At 38.1% G+C, this 26,657-nt stretch overlaps 1 protein-coding gene across 4 annotated transcripts; it reads right to left on the bottom strand.

Annotated features, from left to right (window-relative positions):
- Positions 1-19: 19 nt before the first annotated feature.
- On the bottom strand, positions 20-26,352 carry LOC133520047 (PR domain zinc finger protein 1). 4 transcript variants are annotated; one of them, XM_061854312.1, is made up of 9 exons: positions 26,334-26,352; positions 7,817-7,895; positions 7,020-7,274; positions 6,776-6,892; positions 6,505-6,546; positions 5,750-5,898; positions 5,540-5,640; positions 3,235-5,454; positions 20-3,013 (listed from the first exon to the last, which is right to left on the bottom strand). In XM_061854312.1, the coding sequence occupies exons 2-9, from the start codon at positions 7,823-7,825 to the stop codon at positions 2,766-2,768; spliced, it is 3,141 nt and encodes a 1,046-aa protein (XP_061710296.1). In that variant the 5' UTR covers positions 7,826-7,895; positions 26,334-26,352; the 3' UTR covers positions 20-2,765. The 4 variants fall into 4 exon arrangements, with proteins under 4 accessions (XP_061710296.1, XP_061710294.1, XP_061710295.1 ...); XM_061854310.1 differs by lacking the exon at positions 26,334-26,352 and adding an exon at positions 15,747-16,056; XM_061854311.1 differs by lacking the exon at positions 26,334-26,352 and adding an exon at positions 15,551-15,667.
- Positions 26,353-26,657: the final 305 nt, after the last annotated feature.

The following is a 26,657-nucleotide window of genomic DNA, read 5'->3' as shown; positions in this document are numbered from 1 at the left end:
AGTTCATAATGAAACCACATTATTTTAATTTTCTTCCTGCTTTATTATTATTTTATCAGGATTTGGTGTTGTAAAATAATTACCGATCAAGGTGTACAAAATTACAGGCCTTTACAATAGGTAGCGCCCAGGTACTCGCGATGGAGCACGAGGAACATTACATAAACAGTGTAGTTTAACGCTTTTCTCACCGATGTTTTTAGATACAATTTAAAATGTATTTTATTATACACAGGCTATGCTACACTTATTTGCAGTAAGGTCAATACGGATAAGTGTGGCATATGGATAATAGCGGCTGGCCGTCATTGGGCCTGTTTACACATTAATTAGTGTTTATAGCGAGTTCATACATTTACCAATAAACGCAAGTAGCAAATGTATGAACTCGCAATAAACACTAATTAATGTTTAACTAGGACCCAATGTTAAAGCCAGCCGCATTTGCCCCTATATCACATTTACCAGTATTATACTGAACTACTGATGTAACCCGGTTACTTTATTAATTGATTTTTACGAGGTAATGATGTAATTGATACATTCAAAGTGATTTTATCTAATAACTTCGGTGTGTTGATACATGCTCGATATAATGTTAAATTTACAGTACCTTAAGTACTTAAAAATATTATTTATGAAGATCTATTTTATTTATAAGTGTTATTATCGTTTATACAAGATTGATACAGTTTTATGACGGCATAATGATTGATATCTTATTTCGAACATTTGAAGATTAGCTTACCCTTTTTGGGAAAGTATTTACAACGATAAACTAAACAATATTAAACAATCATGCGTTTATCAGTTCTGCAAATTAAAATCTAAGACAATTTTCATTACTTAGTAGTGGCAAAACGGTTTTATTCAAAACAAATATTAAACGATTTATACTATATGTAATTTAAAACAAAACATTTTTACGGTATAATATAAGGAATGGCGAGAAGACTTCTGTAGGTGTTTCAATATTTCTTATGTTTATTTGATATTATATACGTTTAAGTGCTTAAGAAGTGCAATCTCACAAAATCACTTTCAATGCTGGGAAGAAATCGGAAGCATATATTTACTTAAGGGTCTCTTCTGATGGTATAAAAATGTAACTACATGCCTACTTATGCATCTATATCAATTATCATTTGTCAAGAAACGCGACATCATCTATAAAGTAGACGAAAAACCTAGTCGATTTCACTTAACATTTTAGTTCCTGTGTACAGCACCCTGTACTAGGTATAGTTTAATAGGTAAACGTACCATATATCAATTATACATACATAAAATATTAAAATTTGTAATGAATATTAACGACGATGAAAAAATATTAACGATATCATAGTAAATAAGGGCACGAATAGGTAACGTCGATATATATAGTGCTGCCGCCCTGCTCTAGATACTTGGGTGAGTATTCGGCATATTATTGTTATAAAAGTTTAGGTAGGTACTATATGTATGTAAGTAAGTATAAAATTTACAGACATAATTTAAATTGATTGCGTGTAAAAATCTTAATAGTATGAATCATAGAAATATACAAAAAGCTATCGTTTGGTATTACATCACGTAATAAGCTTACTTCTTATCTATCGATCCACGTCACTAACGTGCGACACTTAACCAATATTTAGTAACGACATTCGCCAAACGTTATATTATATTACTTTGTTTCAGCCTTTTCGAACAGGAGAATCGAAATTGGAATTTAATACAAAATAGTAACTAGTAGACTCGGTGAATTAACGTTACGATAGATACTGTAGTAAGGCCTCGGCGCGCGGCGTCCGCCGCCGCCCGGCGTCACTCTACGATGTGAAGCACCATTTGTTCTAGCGTAGGGATAATGTACACATTCGTCGATTCTAGTCTTAATAACATTAGAATTAAGTTGGCGCGCGCAAGCGCTTACTCTCCAAATATTCATTAGGAACAACGATTTAAAATACTATACGAACATCTCTTTAGCATAACTTAAACATTATGAGCGCGTTTGGCACCTAGCCCTAATTACTTGATGATTCCAAGACTTGATGCGATTCAATAAACTGGCTTTGTAACAACCTTAACGACCAGTGCTTCTGTAACCTCGCGGATTTCACAGAAACTAAGTGGCATCAATATAAGCTTTGTGACTTTAATAAGAGACGTTCTTTGGTGACCATTATTAATTTGTAACACTGGAAAGTTGAAGACAAATTTTAATTTTGCAACAACTGCAGCGCGAATTCATAAACCCACTTCATGAATAATATATATAGCTGAGTTCCAAATAAGAAAATATTGAAAAAATATCGCCAATATTAATACCACTTTTACAACGACACCAAATAATGCTAAAATGTGTGCATATTGCATAGAAATAGATTTAAATAAAATAAAGTCGATGTCACGAAAATTTCTATTTACAATAGAATTCTACCATTATGTATAAAATTGAGCATTACTGTCTATAATCAAAGGCTGCTGATTACCTTAGATCTAATAATATCCAAATGCTTAGCATAATATAATACACGTTCCCAATCGGGACAACCTTTATCTAAGTACTTAGTACTCATCAACTTCTCTCATCGATCCTACGCTTACATCTATTAACAAAAATATATTTACAGCTTAACGTTCGAAACGTAATCTCATAGCCACTGGAGAAGACGAGAGGACGCGCTCGTCACGCTATCGTTCCTTAGTTTACACGAATACTTGAGTGATCACATGTAGCGGCGGGGTCGGGCGCCCGGCGGCGGCAGCGGCGGCGTGCCTCAGGTGCACTCGATGATGAGTGGCTGGCTGGACTCGATGACGCTGGGCCGGGGCTCGCCGGTCGCGTAGTGCTCGTGCTCGGGCCGGTACTGCGGCGCGTGCGGCGCCAGGTGCGGCGTCGTCGTGTGCGCGTGCGCGCCCAGCAGCTCGCTCGCGCGCGCCCCTCCGACCAGCCCTCCCTGCCCGGCCGAGTGCACCTCGTAAGCCTCGAGCCCCTCCCTTTCGTGGCAGTCTTTGTCGATGGGACCTGTAAAGTGCACGCGAAATTGAAATCGGCCGCGTTCAGTGAGAGCGCAAGTGAAAGTTACGGTTCACCCGCGAAGAGAAAGTGCAGCGCGCTGCAGTTGCTCTCTCGGCGGTGCTCGCGTATACACTCTCTCGTGAATATTATAATGAAAATCGCAAATTAAATTAAAAATGAAAGTGCAAAAATGATTAAGTGTAGTGCATTAAAAAAGTTAAACTCACATTCAGTATTAGCAGCATTCGTGATGGATAGGACTTCTTCGATATTGTTTGGCTTACAGCTAGTAGTTTTCCAGTGAGTTCGAAGGCCTGAAGCGCTAATGTACTTCTTATCGCATCCTTGGCAGACGTATGGCCTGTCGTTTGTGTGCAACCGCTTGTGAAGTTTTAAGTGGACGAATTGTGTGAATTTCTGCATGCACAGATCACAGGCATACGGCTTCTGGCCTGAGTGCAAGCGTAGATGAGTCTTCAAGTTTGATGTGGAGGAGAATCGTTTTTGGCAAATATCACACTGATGAGGCTTTTCTCCCGTATGCACGAGATAGTGCTTCTGGAGATGGGCGAGCTGCGTAAATGACTTACTGCAGACATTGCATTTAAATGGTCGTTCTCCTGAATGAGTCCGCAGGTGGACCTTTAGGTTTGAAAGCTGACCGAATGTTTTACAACAAACATTGCATTCGTAGTGCATTTTCCCATCCTTCTTTTTCAAAGGATAAGGTAAACTTCTGTAGCCGCGTGATGTTTGCGAGTTAGGGCTCAGAGGGGCCATCATTAGGCTACAAGAGCCGTCAGGGCTCATGCTTCCATGCGGAGGAACAAGTTGCGGGCTCCCGTTTGAATTTTGAATCAAACTTAATTGTGAGCAGTTTTTGAGAGTGATTACGCTCGTAGTGGATGGATAATGATGATTGCTGTGCCCGTTTTGAGATCTTTCATATTGATGCGTCGAAGTAACAGTTGGTGAATATGTGCTAGGAGGAGACCCAAGTTGAGTAATTATTGTAGAATTCGGTGGAGAATAAATATTGTACGAGTAGTTGGGATAGTGACTTTCATATCTCGTTTCTCTTATTTCCCTTATTTCTCTGATTTCTCGGATCTCGGTGGTATGAGGAATAGTGTGCGGAGGTGACGATGAATAAACGGACATTGCATTTGGTGTCGGCAGTTGTTGTGGCAGTGGCAATAAAGATGGCAGCGGTGTTAAATTAGAACTGGAGTCCGGACTGCAGGCATTTCCATACCTTTGACTCTTCTTGTAGGAGTAAGCCATTTCCGTGGGCGAAGAAGGCGGAGGCGTCGCGTTGGGCTGTCGACGATTTGGATCGTTATTGTTTGTATCAATTCGGTTGCCTGTAGTTAAAATAGTTTCTAGGATTCGAGTATCAGAAGGAGAGCATCTCATAAAAGCTGGTTGTGGGGAGGGTGATGTTGACCCGTCTTCATAATACGGTTTATTTAATGGAACAACGGTATTCTGAGATGATTCAAGGACGATGACAGTCGATGTCGCTGGGTCGCGACGTGGTGGTGATAGGTTTTGAGGCGAAACATCCCCAACTTCTTCCGCTATTACCAGCTCTTTCTCACTTTCGCAATCCATGTCCTTGTGGTTTTGATATTGGTACGCTCTTGGCATCTTAATCTTTACTTTTCTGTATTCATTGCGATGCATATCCTGATCCATTTTCTGAACAATAACTGTTTCTTTGGGTTCGTTTGTTTTATTAGAGCAGTCCAGAACATAGTTTTCGACATCAGAGTCGCTTGAATCTTCCGGAGGTGTAAATTCGTCATGATAACCATTGCTGTGGTAGCCTTCATCGGACCTGACAGAGCCGTCGCCAGGGGCTAGCTGATGGTCATAGTGGGGTCCACAATGAGAGAGGCTGGGTGACCGATTTCCAATTTTTTCTTGAAGATGCTGAGCCATGGGTGAAGGTCCTCGCATGTCCCTTAAATGATGATTTTGAGCAGGTGATCTATTAGCGTGAACTCTTGGGCTCTCCATTTGATGAATGACCACGTGTGATGTGCTTTCTTTGTGTTGGTGAATTATTAAAGTTGAATTGTCTCTGTGGTGCACTTTCACGGGTGATGGTGGTTGCATTAAGCCGCTAGGCGACAAAGGTGTGTGTTCACTTACAACAGGGCTTTCAGTTTTTGAATGAATGATGGTTGGGGAAGTGTCGGTTCTGACAAGTGTCCTGTCATTTTTGCCGACATTTCTGGGATCCTCCCGGCACAACAGGGGCGGACTATCGTGGAACGATTTATCACTCAGTTCTCGCTTCCTACGTCTGCTCGGGATTTCAGTCTCTAAAAGTTCTTTGGCATTTGTAAGTCCAAGAACATACTTCATGTGATTGAAAGCAATCTCGGGATGAACTGGGGCAGGCGGTATGCCATATGCCTTTTTGATGGTTTCCTCTTTGCCTGAAAATAAAGATCTTTCGTTAAAATTATATTCAAACAAAGAAAATAATGTTTCATTTAATAATTTTCTGCAATCCATACTTACATATAGAGTACGTGGCTCGCTCAGGATCGATATCGTAGCCTAGCCTCGTTGCAAAATCTTTGCAATACCACACCATCAGTTCTTCGTTTGGCATGATGTCCCTGAAATCAGACATGAATTTAAAGGAAACTGTTTAGCCCAACACGGTATTTTATATTAAATACAATGAAAATTAGATTAGATAGGAATGTGATAAAGTGTGAGTGCTACCTTATGGTGTAGAAGTATATGTGCTCTTGATGCTGGCAAGCGACGAGGTTCATCACGGACAGGGAGTAAGCCGACGCCACGTATCGCATCCAGTTCGCCACACTCGTGTCCGACCCATCAAGGTAATAGTAGTCACTATCCTTGAATATCTGTAAATAGATATGAATGAAAAAATTACACTTTCTCAAGATCCTAATTCAGTAACAAATAAATATCGATATAATATTAATTCATGAGAATTATGGCGAAACACTCGCATACTTGTGTAGGTACTGATAGCTGTGCATTTTATTTATCATTTTGAAACGCTAAATGCATAATCCAGAATTAGGACCAACTCTTTGAAAAACGATTTATAGTTAAGTCATCAGCAAAAACGAACAAGTGTTATACCGGACACGTGACAGGCTAGATACGAGTATTTACAATGCGCGTGCAGCAGATAGCGTGCATTAGTAAATGCTTACTATAGCAAGGACGCACGGTGTCACTCAATTCATTATTAACAACGGAAGATAAGGATGTTTTATTGGTTAAAGTTAGGATTTTTATTTTTATGGACTGGGCTGGTAACGGGGCTAGTAAATTGATAAATTTATGACCACTATTCATGATGCAGGAATTGCGGTATGGTTAATTCTAAAAATCTGCGTTATGAATAGTTACTGTTTAACTGGTAATCTTTACCACTATAAATGTCATGCCAATTACAAAAGATACCATCACCAAGAAAGAAACATGAAGCCCGATCTCACCTTTATATTTCCATAAGTATGATGTCTGACAGTTTCTTGTACCTGGCCCAAAATAGAGATGAATCGGTTAGTTAAAGAAGAATAACTAGTGCATATTGTACAAAAGCTATTTTGCTATAATGTTAGTTGAACGTGCCTATTTGCCAGATAGGTGGCTCAGAAGACGGTACTAAATGAAGACTGATCCATTATTTACAAGGGTCGTACCCAAAGATGTCTTAAGCAAAGTGGAAGATTGATGTTATAGTGTTTGTAATGTTTGTGGACTTACCCTCCAATAATATCTCCAAGAGACTTTGTCGTTGGGCTTGTTTGGCGTTCGGGTGCCTTCAAAGGGTCCAAAGCGCGTACCGCGGGGTATTACGCCTATGCTCCATACACCTTCAGTCTGTAGGTAAGAAATTTTCAAGATTAATTACTGATCGTAGAGAAGAGAATCTCGGAAGTGAATCCCGGTAACATTTATTACAGAGGAAGAAAAAATCATATTTGAGGGTTTCTCTTGATAAACATACCGGTGTGTTAGGAGTGGACAGAACTGCTGACGGCCTCAGTGCCAGGCTGCGAGGTAGAGTCTTCTCGGCTCGGTTGGGCGTGCCCCGCTCGCATGGCACGTCTATCACTATGTACACCGTGAGCCTCTCGAACTCTTCTTCGCGCATGCGCGTGACATCGTAGGCGCTGGCGCTGGACACTGCGACGGCGGTGACGGCCGCGGGGCTACCCGTGCGGCCCACCACCGTCGTGCTGGCTACCTCTTCACTCGTTGACTGTTGACAATACAGTACCTATTGTTAAAAGCCTGCTAACATTTTTAAAGCAAGGGCGTTCTTTTACTAACTATAATACTGTTACTCGTAAAGAGTGCACTGTTAAAGTGGTTATTCAAAAATTTCTTTAATTATTCTAATAGATACTAAATTAAGGATACTAAGTAAACCACCGTTGAGCGTTCAATAAGCCCCAAAAATATGCAAACATCACGGCGAAGTGCATTTTCCACTTCACACCCGCATGCATCCTAAGGCTTTAGCGACCTAATTTGAAATTTATTTTTGTCTTAAAAGGGTTTATTTTAGCTCGGCGAGACGCCGCCAGAGCCGCTCGATAAAGGGGAGGTGCCACTACTGACCCAGTTTTGCGATAAGTGCGCACTTTCCACTGCGCACCGACACTTCCCCTTTGCCTACTTATATCTATTTTCGCAAATTAAATTTGCCGTTAGACACTTCCAAATTTGCGCAAAAGGTCAAGTGGCACTAATAGATAGCTTATATTAAATAATTTGGCTTTGAAACATCACTATACTCACCAGTCTCATTTTGATCGATTATTGTTGTTTCTTCAAATCAGTATGTTCATATTTGTCTTGAATCGTTGACGGCATGTACCTGTATAAGAAAAAAAAATATTCACTGCATATTTTTATAATAATATATATTTTACTTCCTGTATGAAAATAAACTCGCTCCAAGGTTTACAATAAATAATTGCAGTTTGAACACTTGCCAAGCCTTTCGGTAAAATCCTGCAGATTTACGAGAAAATGTACCAAATTTTTATAACAAGTGTCAATTGTTTCAAATACAAATAAATTTAATGGTTATGCTATTTCTAGTAAAAACCATTGAAATTCAATTTTATAGCATTACAGCTAAGGGGCGCTAATGCGCTGTAAAATTAAGTAGTAATAGAGCTATAAGCTAGCTAATAAAATTATAAGATAAATATAAGAATAATTATTATGTATAGCCTGGCCGATTTCTAAGATCAAGTTTGCCATACATTTACTATGGCGTACTTGATGAAAAAACGGGCAGAATATATCTACTTGACGCGGCCAATGAGGATCCCTAATATCCCTATGATAGTTCATTTTTGTATAAAATTAACATTTTAATTTAATTTTACAACAGAATATTATTTTTTTACAGTGCACTGTCTGATTTTATTGATTAATCAAAAATATATGATATGTACACACAAACAAGAAGGAAGGAAGATATTATTAATACCTTTTTTTTTGTATGGAGTAACTGTCAATGTCATATTTTTGGACTTTTTTGGTTCTATAACACATTTTATTCAGGAATGTAACAATTAAGTAATGAAAATACCGTAAAAACCTACGTGAAAAAAAATTAGGTATCAAAATTGCAGCTTATTACGTAGTAAAAGAATATTACATTTTTAGGTGTATTCTGTCGTTAGATAGCCTAGGAGTAGAGTGTTTACCTAGTTTAGACTCAGAACACTTAGTGTTCTGAGTCTTAACTAGGTAAACCTGTCTTATAGGGATCAGGGTATAAATCACCGCTATTTATGGCAATGCAGCAAAGGTTGGTTGGGTACACTAATCTAAAAATTAGATATAAATTGATGATTTCATCAAATATTTTTTAAGTTAATTCTGTCTAAAAGCGAATTGGAGGAACAGTCATACGTATCATCATTGGCCGCGTCAAGTATAGGTAGGTTTTAACATATAGAATAAACGAATTGTGGAAATGCATCTTTATTAACATTTGACGACCGGTTTGGCCTAGTGGGTAGTGACCCTGCCTATGAAGCTGATGGTCCTGGGTTCGAATCCCGGTAAGGCATTTATTTGTGTGACGAACACGGATATTTTGTACCTGAGTCACAATATATATATATATATAGTATATATCGTTATCGGCGTACCCACAACACAAGCCATCGTGAGCTTACCGAGGGGCGTAGTCAATTTGTGTAAGAATGTCTAGTATTTTTTAAAAAGGTGTTCTGAATCGCAAAGAATCTCCTTTCATTATAAAACAATGATAATAAACAACAAATTAGGTATGTCATTCCGATTCGAAGCGCTAAAAATCATTAAAGCATCATGGTGTTTCTATGACGCAATCCTACCGAGAACTTTAAAGCAAAGATTGTCCCAATGTTGCAATCCACGAGCAGTAATGAAGCAACCTCAAGTTCAACAGTTCGTTGCACAATCGCCGGAAAACGAGTGCGACGACTCGACTGCCGATGGGACCAAAAATATGTTTTTCGAAACCGGCCCATTTGACATTCAGAACGTTGCGCAAGTAACTAAACATTATGTGTAGATTCGACGCATTGACGCGTCTGTGTACAGTACATGATTTTTAAGCAGTACTTACTAGAGTTGACAGTAAACACGCGGTAGTTTATCGAAACCAACTCTGAATATCGAAAAAAATATGGCTCTCCCATAGAAAACATCGACATCTAAGCAGCACTAACTAGAGTTAACAGTAAATACGTGGTAGTTTATTGCGACTACCCCGAATTTAGAAAAAAATATGGCTCTTCCATATCCCATAGTAAAATCTTCAAGAAAAAAACGTACTCGTACGGGATCGTGTCGCATTTAATATGGGAATTAAATGCGACAACGCACAACCTTTCTAGTGTTGCGGCTGTCCATGGGCGACGGCAATCGCTTACCATTAGTCGATTCGTTTGCTCGTTTGCCTCCTAAACCAGTAACTGAAACAACTTATCATAAAAAAAGGAAACATCGACATCTAATCTGTCAAGAAACAGAAAAACAAGAGTAAAAGTTGCTCAGTATGACCTATATAATATACATAGTCACCTATCAAAATATGGCTAAGAAAGAGTTTGAATAATTCCTTTTTAATTTATCTTTGTTCGTCACCACGAGTGAAATGAACATTGCATTACTTTGACAACAGTCTGACCATGCCATGCCAATCACTCGGCGTGCCAAAATCAAGCTATTATTAAACGATTCTAACTTCTATTTCCTGGCGAAGACGTCACCTAACTAATATTACCTATACATAGTAGTTATAGGACATGGTTTGAAAGTGAGTTTTAACATTTGCTTTTGCTTTCCTACATTGTAATTTTATGTCAATGCAGATAAATAGTATATTTACACATTTAGAAACTCCTATTCCAATTTGATTTAAATATTAGTAGGATACAGCCTAATGTTCAGATGGACTACCTACTTAAATGACGTAAGTTTTTGTAAATATGTAAGTTATTAATTAAAGCGATTTATAGGCGCTACCATACTGTAATGGAAAAGTCACAAAAGAAAGGAAAGAATTCGAGCGCACTTTTATAGTAAAGTTTATTAGATCTGTAAATAAAAATGAACTTTACGGCTTGGAATAGTGGAGTGAAAAAAGTTCACCTGACATTAGTTCGAATGTATAGTCAACACATGTATATGTGTGCCAGCAAAGCATTCCAGGATGGGGAGGATGGCACTGTCGAAATGAAACCAAGAAAAAACTGAGGTCAGCCAAAGTTACATAAAATCAAGAAACAATTACCGGACTATATTCAGCTAATGATTGCGTAAGGGCATGTTTACACCTCGCGCACGTGACCGGTTGCGCAAGAGCAATGTCACACGCGATGCGCACCCCTGCCTATAACGGAGCGAGAATGCCTTCGTTTATTTTATCGATCAACGCTTGCGGTTTTCTCCGTTTTTTGTACATGCGTGTTGTAATGATTACTTAATTATAATAATCTTTGGTGGATTACCAATACTTATAGACTTTTTGTTATTTATACATTTAAAATTATTTATTTAAAAAATGAGACAGATAAAATTAATTCAGTTCCCAATCAATAGCCGTTAGCTCTTACGGCTCGATTCGAAGAATGAGATACGATAACGATAAGTTCTGGTTTAGAAAAGTTCTCATTTAGATATCGTTTGTATGTCGTATAATTGACAGAAGCAGCTCGATTCGGGCAAGCAATGTCACTTTGACGTTAGAAATATCGTAGATAGACCTTATTGGGATCATAGCGGAATCGAAATAAACGTCAATTTTGACATGTCGTTTAGTTATGGCTCAATTTTCTTAATGAATACAGCTATTATATCATTCCCTTAAAGTTTAGGCACAGGTTTTTCACTGTAGGTCATAGGAAATCCGCTCCAGTGGAAGATGGAACCCTTTTTCGATGAAAATTAATCCAATTTTAGTTTGTGAAATGTTGGTAGACAGGCCATAGGCGGAATTGATTTAACATGATGTAAACGGATTTGATATAATCGGTTTGTTATGACAAACAATCTAACAATATTTGTTTATAAGTATGTTACTTATCATAGTGTCATGTCACCGCAGCTAATAAACTAGAAGCAATACAGGATATTATGAACTGTAAATAATGATTCTTACTAAAAAATAAACAATCTTCGCGATGTAGGTAATTAATAAATATGTAATTAAATGAGAGACTTTTAATACAAGTAATAAATTTTATAAAATAAAGAAGAGAATGTATTTAATATTTATATTGAACATGTAATAAAAGCGATGCAATGTGAGCGACGTAACAGTGACATATGCAGGCTTATTAAGTTCGATCTTCTTCTCTTCTTCCTCGTGTCGTCCCGGCATTTTGCCACGGCTCATGGGAGCCTGGGGTCCGCTTGACAACTAATCCCAAGATTTGGCGTAGGCACTAGTTTTTACGAAAGCGACTGCCATCTGACCTTCCAACCCAGAGGGTAAACTAGGCCTGGTTGGGATTAGTCCGGTTTCCTCACGATGTTTTCGTTCACCGAAAAGCGACTGGTAAATATCAAATGATATTTCGTACATAAATTCCGAAAAACTCATTGGTACGAGCCGGGTTTGAACACGCGGCCTCCGGATTGCAAGTCGCACGCTCTTACCGCTAGGCCACCAGCGCTTGTTAAGTTCGATGTTTATATTATTATTGAATATGTACCAAAACATATGCAGTGTAATAAAATACGCCTATTGGTAACCCCGAAAACTGTAAATGCTCAATGGTGTGTCTTTTTACCGGATAGAAACCCTGTAATCCATAACAGAGTGTTACGTTTGACATTACGAAAGTCATTACTTTCAGTTATCTGATCTAATGTAAACATGTGTTGCATACTGGCGACCGCGGCGCCGGCGCAGCGGGCAACCTTGGCGCGCGCACTTGAACTTGCCCTTTGGCGTCGCGACGTCACCGCTGCGCCCGCACATTGCAGGCTTCTTCAACTGTTTCACGCATAATGACCTGTGAGACAGGTCAGGCGAAATTACGTCTAATATCAATGTTGGTAAATTCTCGGTCTGGTTCTTTTTAGAATTTACCCCAGGTGTAGGACACATCATAGTACACATATTTACATGTCTTATGGGCATTTAAAGAAATGGGTTTACGTTATCAAAACGGTTAATATTTACGTTATCAAAACGTTTAACGGTTTTAAGGCGCTGAGTAAATTTAAATAGTTATTTGTTTCACAAGGTGTGGAATCTCGAGCTTTGCAAGGGTTTCAGGCACGAGGGCTTAACAAATTTTGCCACCGAAAGAAACACAACATTTTTCACCTCACCAATGCAAGGACAATACTAACTGTAAAAAATCAAACCAAATTAAATCCAAATGAACGTTATTACATATGAGTATATCATTTAAAAGTCAATCCTACTAGCCAACATAAGGAAACAACTCAAAGTTTGCATCAGATTACTTTGCCACTCCTGTGGATAAAATGCAACTTTCTTGTCAGTTTTTGAGCAATCAAGGTGTGGTGAAAAAGATATTGGTCACCATACGACTATAGCGTAATTAACTAATAATTACCCTAATTAATACAATAAACCTCTATAAAAGAGAACTACCGTCAGATATTTTTTTTTATGTTTACGTACCTACCTTTATTAAGTGGACATGAGTATTCTTAGCAACATGAAATATGCAAATAGCAACATTATATAAATGTGCGGTACTGTGCGGCACAAGCATTAATGTACTAAATAATTATGCTTGTGCCGCATAGTGCCGCACACTGGTGGAATCCCGCCTTTATATTTAAACCTTTTGACATAATTGTTATTTGTCTCTTTTTCTTTGACTAATGCTCGTAGTCTTTGACTAATAGTTCGTGTCATTCACGATGACACGCAGATTTGTCAAATCTAACCTTTAATTACATGACATTACAAGTCAACGCACGCGTCTTTGTAAATGACACGATCTATAGTAAATGTATCGTGGTTTATTGTGCTTCTAATAAGTGTGTTTTATTCTTCTAATCAAGATCTTTAAATTACAGTCCACTTCTTCTATCTACCCATGACTTTGCCACATATAATTAGCGCATTTTCATAGAGCTGCATCTATATACAATACTTAGTTGTACTTTTATAAAATACGAGACATGTGCATTCCTACTAATAACGAGACTCATTACATAGGTATCTGGCAATTAACATACAAATAACTATCGTTGTTACTGAAACGTGAAGAGTGAAAATGACACGTTTTACATATTAAAATGTTCAGGAGTAAAATTGTACTTATTATCCCAATAACATGAAATTTTCACGAAAATGCCGTTATTATTTCCGCAGTAAATTAGAGAACAAACGATCGGCAGTTTTATTGCGGGCGAGAAGCGACGCCAAGCGCGCAAGGTCATGTGTGCATATTGAAAAAATACTCTTAGCTGATTATGCATTTTCTTCATGCTTTATGATATAATACAGCCATGAACATTCGGTGTCGTCGTATACGATGCTGTAATATGCGACTATGAGCAACGGGTTATCCCTGTCATAAGTGATTTGTGGGACTTGTGAGTGAAAAGATGCATATAGATTTTAAAATGAATACTTATTTTTAAATTCTTAGTTTAATAACAGTGCATCCAGATCTTTACTGTGTACTGAAACTTATATCAAATTGTTTTTATCTTACTTAAATGAAAAATCGTCCCTAAGAAATATATGTACTTACTTAATCGTCTCTAAATGTAAAGGGCGTAATTTTCTTTAAAATACGGAAAACATGGAACACTAACTAACAAGATTATAATCTAGTTCAGTACCTTGACTACATAATAGTTATATCTACTTCTTCATGTACCGATATTGCCTTTCGGCCCGATTCATAGAATGATTAAGACACGTTTAAGATCTTGGAAAGGTCTTTAAAAGATCGATAAGTAAACGACATGTCAAAATTAACGTTTATTTCGATTCAGCTGTGATCCCAATAAGATCTATCTACGATATTTCTAATGTCAAAGTGACATTGTTTGCCTAAAATCGAGCTGCTTCTGTCAATTATATGACGTACAAATATCGAAATGAGAACTTTTCTAAACCAGAACTTATCGTTATCGTATCTCATTCTTCGAATCGGGCCGTTTGTCAGGTAATTATTACACCTCCGTGTATGCCTTGCTTTGAAACAAATCTAATGCGTTGTAGACACTTAAAGGGACTTGAGCACTGAGACTGTAATATTCTCAATCTTCCTACAATTTAGATTACATCCGTGATTTCTAGTTATGAAAATGCATCGTACACTTATAGGTACTCGTGTGTTAATATCGCATGCATCGGCTATGCCAGAGTGCGACGGGAACAGTTAACCTTGCCGTCTAATAATAAATTGATGTATAAGTGCACGCATACATCTCGATGCGCTATGTAACTATTAGACAAATACGAATGCGGAAATGTTTGGTGATATCAGTTGTGTAAGAGCACGTAAGTACAGCGTTATCAGCATTATGAGAAGATAACTGCACAATACTTTGCATAACCTTGAGATCATAAGAAATAACTAATAAGTATGTCTAAGTATAATGTCTGAATTATAAATATATGGCGAACTTACGTAATTGTTGGTAGTTGCAATTTTAAGCTATTATGTTGTACGTCTAACGTCTAACAATAAACAACATAGTACTTTTACTTTTTACGGATTTTTAATGACGTTATACTTGCTACAAGTGCAAATGTTTGCTATGCATAAGGATATCTCTTCATGAAATATAAATATTATGAGTTATTATGGCATAATCTTCTTTCATTATAATTTAAGAATATCTTTACAAACAGTTTTTAATGGTTTTATTAATTAATACTGAATTACCATGGCTGGTGATAAATATTAGTCTCACATTCCAAGATAATCTTCAAATCTGCATGTGACTTGCTGTAACCTAAGATTTTTTTAATGCGGAACACTTTAAGATGAGACGGTACAAAATTCGACAACTTACCGAATTAGGAATATGAATTCACAGACACTTATTTCAACATTATATTAGAAACACTAAATCTTATCCGCAACTTTAAAAAAATCATTCAATAGGCACTTAAGTTGTGGTTTTCTTTCATTACACTACACTTTCTGATTGGCATGATTTAAACTAAAACTTTGTAGTAGTACAAATTTTGAAAATAAAAGAAACTTACAATGTCATTCCTTATTTACTGCATCCAAACTTCTATTATCGTGTATTCTTTGCGCCGCGAAAAGTGTTTGGTTTAGTGAAGAAGAGCGTTCAGCAGACCGGTGTCGAGCGACTTGAGGCACTCGAGGAGTATGCGGAGCTCTGGCAGCGAGATTCTGGGCCGGAGCCGGCGCGCTCGTGGCCAGCCCGGCGGGCGCCGGGGCGGCTCGGGACCTGCCGGCGTGCTGGGCGCCGGAGCGCTGTGCGCATTATGCAACGGAGGCCACAGCTCCGACCTGCCCTACGTCTACCCGCTTCGCATCGTACTAACCCGCCGCGCCGACCGACCTAGATGCACTTTTACGACGAGAATGCAATCGACACACATATTCGCGTCTCGTTCCGATAAACGCATCGACGACGAAAGCGGCCGGTGATGGAGAATGCGGACGAATTTGACAGCAAATGCAGTGAGTGCGTCACGTTCCCGCCTAGGGTTTGGCTAGGAGCTCGAGCGGGACGGCGGTGGCGCCGCGAACTGCATTCAAGTTCATTACTTCCGTACCGCGAGCGGCCGCGACCGTGCTCCCGATCCGAGGCGAGGCCTTATTGACGATCATCGCACTCCAAGCTACTTTCTATTTTAATAAAACTATTTTCTATTATAAAAACCTACTGAAAGTATAAAGGAAAAGTCATAGATAGGATAATTACGAGAGCATTATTCTGTTGACCGGTAGCAATTTTTCTTACTTGAGTCTGACTTGAGTACCCATAAGAAGCCCTAGGCCGTTGTATAGTATATAAATAGTTGCCGAATAGTTCAAGGATACTCTTTTTTGTACAATTTTAAATTCTTCTCATGCTTAAAAACCTAAACCTTTAAATTATCTAACCTGTATTAATCAAAGTATAATCCAACCAGATAAATTATGCGTGCTACTTACTATATTTAACTATGCATGCAATGTTACTTATGACATCTTTTCATTCTGAATACAATTTATATCAGAAACTATTGTAATAATGAAACAGTGAAAGATACGCATATGATTCAATGATTACATTATACGAAATATCATTACCCTGTTTATAACTATATTTGGCGCGGATCAGTCCGCATGGCTGATAAAAAGCACTAATTAAAACTAGTTGAAAACAACGTGCGAGCGAGTAGCGTGAGAACGGTAGCGAAAGCCTGAGCCACCCCGGAACACGCTTTCACTATCGCGGGTCGACGACACGACGCACCCCTACCCTGGGATCTCGGGGGCAGACTATAGGATCCACCAAACACCTCCATTGATTAAAAACAAATCAGGTATTTTCACCAATCATTTTTATTTGGACTAGAATTTAGCCTATCGCAATAAAGCAATGTCTCGAGATTAACAGGTAAGTGTATGAAAAGAATGTATCTAATTTGTAATCTAAATGGCTTCTTTATACTAGTGAAACTCTAAAACTGTGTTATTTTTCATTTAGATATTCAGGTAATTACAATACAATATCTAAACTTAATTACAAAGGTATCGCTAAACCAGTAAGGTTTGTCTTGATACTCCAGATTTTATACAAAATACCTACATATACTGTATATATCATGAATAATTTTGAAGGGGCATTAGAAATTGAAATCAACGGCCCAGGGTTGAACACTGGAGGCCTTGGTTATTCATTGTACCATATATAGCATCTATTTCAGTTTAAAATTTATAAAGAAGTGTTTCTAACTTGAAATAACACAGTTCGAAATACTTTAATAAAATAATTTGTTTCTTACGAGTAGTTATAGGGAATTACTATCCATATATCTGTGAGTAATTTGATAAAAGATCGATCCCATGTTGATGTCACAGGCGTGAGCATAGGATGCGTGTTTTAGCAAAACAAGTAAAGTAAGTGGTAAGGGTGTTCGGCCTCCACAGCCGCCACGCCGCGCCCACCACCTCCCATTATCCAATATTGATTTCACTATTTACAGGCTGTAATCTGTTAACAACTGAAAACTGCATTGAATGATGGACGTGTTTTCAATATGCAATTCGTTGAAGAGTCTTTGTTTGCGTTCTGCTCGGAATGTTTAATATTAAATATTCGTTGAGCAGATATTATTGGCTTTTATGTACTTATGTTTTTTGTTTCAGATCATACAGGCGTTTATTATTATGTAAGTAGTCTAGTAGTTTTTTCAATATTTTGGATGAACAAGACGATGGTAATTCAATAAATGTGTAGCATGAAAAAGCTGGACCATCAATAAAGCAATTAAAGTTACATAGACCTACTAATTTCAATTTAACTTTTGCAAAAATGTATTCAAGAGTAGTTACGCTATTTCTTTAAAAAATACTGGAAACATTCTTTACAATCTTATTTCATTCTTCATACTTATTAAAGCTATTTATAGGTACATAAAACTTGGTTTCTATCCCTCAGAATGCTCATTACTAAATACGTATTACCCGGTCTCGTGCCGCGACCCCTGACCGATTTATCAATGAGTCCGACTATTATAGGTATGGATGCGTATTTTTCTTGCCGTAGGACATGGAAGGTCTAGGGGGCGACCTACCCCAATGTCTGGGGCTGCAGGCACAGCCTCTATCGATTCACGCGCCATGCGATTTGCAATGTAAATGAGAGCTTATAAAAATGACACGCGTAACATCAACTAATTCAATGTCAGTCATACTAGATTAAGATTTTCTTTGTACTTATTTTTTATTTAGTTTAATTAGATAAGGTTTCATTTATTTTAAGAATATATGTTATTAGTTTATGCATTGTTAAAATAGTTTACCTATGTAACGCAATCTAATACAATATTTATGTTGAACAGCAACGTTGATTGGCGTCATTTGAAATCGAACCTAACAAATTGACAAGCAATCAGAGCGTGAAAAGTTATAGCGCATCAAAGAAAATGCAGTTTTCCATCGTCGGAGGCTTGAGCGGTATCAAAACACTGAATCTTCCGGGGTGAACGGCCTGGGCCGCCGTCCCACACTACTCGCGCCGCCCGGCGTCGGTCCCGCTCTCGCCCGCCACGGCGAATAAATCGCTCTGCGGCCGTGTGCGGGCAATGCGTTGTACTGTGCGAGTATTGGGCACAGGTCGTTGACATCCTAAACAATTTCCTTTAGGCTTCTAAACTGTAACTTTTCTCGGTTTCAAATTTGCGAGCTCTGATTGCGTGGTCGTCCAGAATAGAAAACAAATTAGCATTAATCTATTTCCAACTTACATTGATTTTACTGCTGAGGTCCGATGTGTTTATGCGAGCACGATGAAAATGTAAATGATCTACTCGTAAATATTAAAAATTCATACATTAAATATGTTTCATTTGTAGAATTTGTGGTATCACATTTTGCCAACGTGTATAATGTTGGGCAGATTAAGTGATCCGTAGTCAACCGGATCTAAAGTTTTAAGTCTCTCTAGCGACTTCAGAACATGCCAAAAGGAAGTTTGATAGTTGGCTGTTACCGAAACATGAAAGCCAGGCCGCCCCCGGCGAGATGCATAAATTATATGACGCGGTTTCAAAGGATAGGAAAAGACACAACTCGAAATAAGTTTCCTAAGAGAAAAGTTCTCAGTAGCAATCGGGCTGAAAAACGTGATTGCTATGCCTATTTGATTGCTAAGAGGACGTTGTGGGTTTGTGTCGGTCAAATATGCATAAATGCATATGTTTTTTGGCGGAACGATTATTGATTCCATTTAGTGTAATGCTCGACGTAGGGCCTGTCTATACGTATCTGTGAAGCGCCGCTCCGCAGTGCAAACTCGATTTCCCCCTTCTTGGGGCAGGCTTCAATACTCATTCATGCCTTTTTCCCTCTCTTGCCGGAAGCGGGTGCATAGCGCGCTCCCTCTCCGCCGCTTCCGTGTTCATACCAGCATACGTGCATGTACTAGACCTAGCCCAATGCAGCGAATTTTGCGTAGGGTCGTTGTCCTCTCCTATATCTATATCCCACCAACTAACCGGCTACCCCGACAGAGCTGGCGAAATTTTCTAATCTCGTCCCTTTTGTGAAATATTCTACCAACACGTTTTCGCTTTTGACGCAAACTGTGCAATTTTCTTTGTCGGCACATTACGCAGGTAATTGCCAAATATAAATAACGCTACAACTATGAAGTAACAAAGCATTGTTCATATAACCTTCGTGTTTTATGGACGGTTGGGTTAATAAAGCAAGGGCCATTTGCACAAATTGCTTTAGCGAATTGAAAAGGTTGTCTTAGAAATGAGTTACAAACAATAAGGTCGATGACAAAAAGTGCAAAAAGTTAGACGTTTTGAAACTTTGGAAAAAATAACACCAACGCAACAGTATCCTTTTTAAGTAAAATTGCTTTAGTGTTTACCCAAATGTTTAATTACGGTTTTTTATTTTATTTTCATGTCGGTTTTGTCGATGACTTCTTCGAAAGCACGTAATGTTTTTTGGGAATAATTACAGTATCTTTCACTGTTCACCATTTTGCAACGCTATTATGAATGAAATTATACCTAATTTTTTATTATTTAGTTTTGGTTATTATTTGAATATATTTGTAGCATGTAGGCACTAACTACTTAAATTTAAGTATGTACTCGTACTTGTGATATTAATTTTATGGACCCAGTGTTTGAAATACATTCATTGAATTGAATTATCTTATTGACTAGATTTTAAATTAATCATGTAACGAATCATTGGAAAAATTATGCATTGGGTAAGCCCCAATTTCAATACATAAATATAATTTTAACAGCTTTTAATAATTGTATGCATACAATGCAATACAATACAAATACTGTTTATTGCACACCTCAATACAGAAACAGTACAAATAATACAACACATAAAGAAGAGGTAAACAACAGGCGGTCTTATTGCTAAAAAGCGATCTCTTCCAGACAACCTTTAGATAATCTTTCTATGTAAAAAAATATTTATGTCACTCATACAAATTATGTGATAGAACCGTTATACCTAAAAATGTATAAATAAGTCTTCAAATAGCAAAACTGCTAAAGTTTAAGTCGACATAATGTCAGATGTCGTAATAGCGAATTCTCTAAAACCGATATTTTACGCTTTTCCACGCATCAGTTAGGTAAGCTGTAATAGTCCATAAGCTCCAGCTCCAGTCTAGAATGTGCTAGGGTCAAAAGCCGCCTTGTGTGTCAGTGCTTAGTATTCCGTGAGCCGAGGCTCGAGCGGCTAACGGGACCGTGGTCTGCACCGGCCTTTACTTTCATCGATCGACCAAACCACATCGATGCCGATGGTATACTTTTCTTTGTTAGCTTTGGCTCTTACCGTCCTCGAAATATAACACTCGAATGAAATTATACCTAATAATTATTTTACTGATTGTAGTTATGCTTGGTAAAAAAAGTTTAAGCGACGACATTATTAACATTAGAACGACATTTGGAGGTATGAATTTTGAATCATAAATGGCCTTTGAGAGCAATAATCGCTGAAGTCGTAAAAAGCTGATTACCCACGGTTACTGGTTTATAAAAAAATCAAAAGGACCCGGCAAGTGGTTAAAACGCAGGTAGACGAAGACACCGCAGCCAGAAGAGAAAGGTCGCAATAGTCTATGACACCCCTAATCTGTTAGTGGCTTTTAGAAGAAAGAATGGAACGATATATCAAAGGCGGGACAACGGGCCTTTGTGAAGCGTACCGTTACGATAGATGCTCACTATCAACAGTGGAAATGTGGTCAAATCGCTTGTTTGTTATTAATTTTTGGAGCTTAAACTTAATCCCCGCATCTGTTTTGTACGATGAATATAAATATAAGCCGATAATTATTTCAGATCGTATTTTGGTCGGTAGTTTACTATGAGCAAAACACAAATAAAACTAATCCTGTTTTAGGTTATGAAAGCCCTGTTATTAAAATGATAACAACCTAATTATGCTTGGAAATCTTTACAACACAAAGTCAACGTAATACATAACTTAATCGGATTACTAAATTCTGTAATCCTTTTTTGGTATTTATTTAAGAACTTAGTTAATTACATACTAACACATTCTAGAAATATAGCAAAATTACTTAAATGGCACCGAAACTCGACGTCCTTAATATTTTCCCAGGTGACTAATCAACCTGTATATTTTTTTCCGAACAGGTAAATTCACCCATGGTTTAATGTTACGTATGCGGCCCTAATAGCTTCTCATACGGTATCTGGTCCCGTTAGGTTGTGTATAAAAGGGAAAAAAAATAAATACAAGAGGGTGAAATCAGAGCGCAGCGGGATACACGCCGACGGTCTCGGCTTCCGTGTATTATGTAAGAGATAACAGAGCCTTCAATATTCATTCCATAATATTCCCATTACCATAATGCATATTATTAGTGCACCAAGTAACTGTTTATTTTTGTAGGCATTTATTATCATTCCGTGACCGATCTAACTATATGTAACCCACGTTCTTGTTTCCACGTCACTCTAAATGGGTTAAATTTAAAAATAGGAATCAGTAAAGGGGGTTTGTATAACTTGTTACATTTTACATGCTAGTTTCAATTTGTGCAAAAGGGACTTTTCTTAATATCTTTACATCTGCGTGATTCAGGCATTCTTTGAAAAAATAAAAACTGAACGTAAAATATAAACTAAAATGTTTAAAATCCTTGTTGATTTGCAGTTATACTATAGTAAAGTATATCTGCAGGTGAAGTTCTTGTTCTGTGGTGTAGGCGGGGCACACATAACACTACAATTATTATAATGATCACTATAGTGAGCGTTTACTATTGTTTACGATTGCTTCATACCAAACCGCAGCTATTTGAATAAAATATGTGATCACAAGGTGACAAACAATGAATGAACGGTGCTTTACGTTCGTGGTAATGTTATACGGTGTGGCCGGAAGGCTGGCGGCAGCGGCATACTTACTGCTCATAATATTATAAATAATAAGTATGTGGCACGGCCCACTTCGCCAAGTCATCTAAATATGTACTATGTGTTTCCTGTGGCTTTACTTTCATTGGCATGCTGGTTGCATTTGGCACTTATAAGTTGGCGCGTTTGAGACTCGAAGTCGAAGTCCACGTAGGAATGATAGATGGATACTGGACATTGAACTTGATGCCACGGTTCGAAGCGAAGAAGTTAAGAAATAAAAGGGGTTGATTGCTTAACTGCTTTTAATAGGCATAGTAGAGAATAAATAGGTACACGAGTGGTTTATTCGTGTTGAAGTATATGCCTATATCCAACTTTCGACTATGGTCTTAGGTTGGATGATTACATTCATGAAGTAATAGCGAAATGTGAGTGACAAACCTACATATACAATTAAGCATCCATATGATTGACAGTTCCCTTGGAGATCCAAATCATCTATGTAAATTTAAAATATAATCCATCATGTTTATTATTGATCCCATTCACTTAAAGCCTCAGCCAACATCTACAACCTTATCCCAGAATAGAATGGTTACGTCGCAGCAAGTAATCCGAGCAAGAAAAAGATTATTACATAATGGGTGCGTGTGCGCTCGAGGCATGACACCACTGTACCGTTGTGGGAACAGGTTCCGCCCCCCTCCGCTCCACAGGGCGCCTCACCCCCCCTGGCGCCAACACGCGTGCCCGCTGACCGAGCATTTACTTTCTACCCATCAAGGACCTTCCCAACCATGTGAAGAAAGCTTTGATTTAAGCCATGACCTTGCTTAGGACTGTATGTTGTTCTAATTTCGTGGCCTCATTTTCGGGAGGGCGTTCCGGATACATGCTTCGAGATATCAGAGTAAATATTGGAGATGGTGCTTTCCTTGACTCGTAATCTGCTTCCTAAGTGCAAAAATCTAGTCAACAGTCTTATCAGGCGGCGTTGCTTATGCCACAAGTTGTAATTTACTGGGCGGTCTTATTAAGTTGTTAAAATGATAGAGAACAATTCTAAGCCAATTACTGGTTAGCTTAGCTATCAATTATTGTAATCTACACTTAACTGTAGTCCCTGCCTACGACTCGCCATGGAAATGACAGAATTGACAGGCGGACTGACAAATGAATCAAGTCCTACTTCAAAACAATAACATTACAAGACCAGCGCAGAAAATGACATCAGCTAAAAAAACCCAAATGGATCCTTTGACACGTCTCATTTTGATGGATGTCTCTGCTCATGTCAAATGCCTCAGCCACCTTGCCCTGTCAGTTGTTGACGAACCCATCGCACGTATTGTCACTGCATTTCAAAGAAACTCTTTAAGTATGCAATTAGGTTTTGCATTATTTTATCCAAAGAAAGACTGAGAGCCTGCTAAAGTACTTGCGTCACGAATTTTCAAGTCCAAGATGTAAACTGCTTAAAATTTAAGAGGTGTTGTAATTTTGATAATCGACTCTCTGGCCTATGCTGTAAGAATGAAAATCGCACAAGCGAAAGCGGCGGGTAGCGGGGCCGCGGGCGCCAGCGCAGCGCGGGTCGATGACCGAGTTTTCACGGGTTTGACGGCCTGCTGTTATATCATCGGTCGTTGTCAGTGTCATTGCCGAAACCGCGGGCGGATGCGGGCATGCTAATTTATATCTTTTGCGATTTGCATTGGGCTCACTTTTGTTTGAGCTTGTTGTGCTACATTATGTGGTTAAGTTTTCTTTATCTGTGTGTAACGCACATTTGAGTAAATAAGAGTACTTACATAAAGTAAAATCGCACATTTTACTTTATTATTTCAGGCGCAGTAAAACAGGTTGAGTGCAGTCGAGAGTTGAATTTTAATATGATTGTTATATTACCCGCTAATTATGGCACGTTGCTTTAGAGTTTTAAGATAGATGTCTAACCAGGGAAGTAAGAGTGCGTCTCTAGTTATGATTAAAAAATAGTAATATTTTAATGCCGTGTTTTTGATCAATATTTATATGGAAATATCAGTTCGTATGAATGATTTTTTATTATGGAAATCTTTACAATTATTCAGAATTTTGTAATTTGTTTCAATAACATGTTTCAACTTGTTTCCTTGAAATTTCTGTGGAATTTACTCTAGTTACTCTGTACGGTACTTGAAGGATAGATAAATTCTCTTGCGTGCAAATAATTAGTGTGTGTACGCCACTAAGCGTCAACAATTACCTAGCTATTAAGGGTGCGCATAGAAGCTGTGGAAAGTGGAGTTATTCATTATACCTAATTCATAATATCAGTTTTTTCACTAAACGGTTTCTAGGACATTCACATATTAAACTAAACAGTTTGTAGGATATTCGGATATATGTAGAGCCAGATTTATTTACATGAATATAATGCAAAAAAATGTACCTACTTATTTATACTTGATAATTATCATTTTCAATGTGAGTAAATAGTGATTTTATGATGATATTGATGTTGAATGAATTGCCTCAGTGAGAACATAATTCAGGTGTAAGGTCAGTAAAGGAATTTACTGAGACCCTGAGTATAAAAATTCGTATCCAAGGGTCCAATCAGTGACTATACTGAGTGTAGCTACACGCTAATTGACTACTAATTTCGCGCCAAAAGTGCTAATGCTGATAATTTAATCACTATTTCGTTTTGTTTTATCAGTTATCCAGAAACTTTGCTTTACGAAACATAAATATGTATACCTAAGTATCGAAGCAGGCTCGCAGCCAGGCAGTGTGCGATGTCCACGTTGTGTCATTTTTGTGTAAAAGAAAGGTGACATAGTCGTTTAATTCAAATGAAGTTTAGAATACTAGATAATATGTTCTAGTGGATAAGACATGAACAAGACTATTCATCAGGGACCTTGATAATCGCATACAGTCAAGTTCAGTTACAGTAACAAAAAAGGCGGGAAGTCTCACCCCGTGTGGACTCGTCCTTTGATTACATGGAACTTTTTACATAATACCTTTTTGCGACGACACCACGTTGCGTAAGCTTCATGCGCTCACCTTGAGCGCGGCCAGGGGTTCAAGGCTCTGTTTTTGCACATAGCGACGGCCCAAATAACAATAGTGTATGTGAGTGTGTGTGTATAGATCGCAAGATATTATGGTAATTTGGGCAGTCTATTTTAGGAAAAATATTCGCAGAGGATATTAAGTTACCTGCTAATTTGACTTATAACTATAGTAACTACCATCAACTATCCATAAGAAACAGTATGTTGCTAAAAACATCTAAATTTGTTGATAATTATCTAAATTTTCGACTATGTTGACATGATATACTCACCCCGTTAGCACCATAAAGAGAACTAGATGTAAATGTATTCAGTATTCTGCTTCGTTTTCTTACCTCGCGGTATATGTACAATTCTCGGTGGTATAGATGAGATAAAATTTACAAAAACCAAAAAAATATAATGATTGTAATAATTAATTAATTAAAATCATTCTTACGTATTTATTATGGTTTTTGTAAATAAACTTTTGAACCAGCTTTAGATGTTTGTTATTGCCCATTCATTACCTACGTCGGTTCAATAGAAAGGTAAACAAAATTAAAAACAAACATCCAGAGCAAGGGACCTTGCGGGTAAGATGCGCGTTGATGTCTTTTAACTGTCTAAGACAATCCCGCGCGTCCTTCGCATATCATTAAAATTTGTATGTACTAACCAATTGCGCCAAAAATCCAAAAACAGCAACGCCGAAAAATCCAAATTGGAAAAATCCCGGCTTTTCACAAATAATATCACTTAAAAATATCCACCTCACAAGAACGTCACTTAAAATTATAATTAAAAAATATAAGTCTTTTCTTGAGATCTATGTTGCTAGCAGTCTAGTGTGGTGTGTTTAGTCCATGTCGCCGGCGCGGCGTGACGGACCGAGAGTGCCGGGATACTGATAAAACATCGCGTTCATGGTCGGAGGCTTCCTGCGACTGAGCAGCGGCCATGTGCGGCGCGCGCGCCGATACCTGCGGCCTGCGGCTCTTCC

This window comes from Cydia pomonella, chromosome 7 (assembly GCF_033807575.1).
Source record: "Cydia pomonella isolate Wapato2018A chromosome 7, ilCydPomo1, whole genome shotgun sequence".
Classification (NCBI taxonomy): Eukaryota; Metazoa; Arthropoda; class Insecta; order Lepidoptera; family Tortricidae; genus Cydia; species Cydia pomonella.
This window is presented reverse-complemented; position numbering and strand designations above follow the sequence as displayed.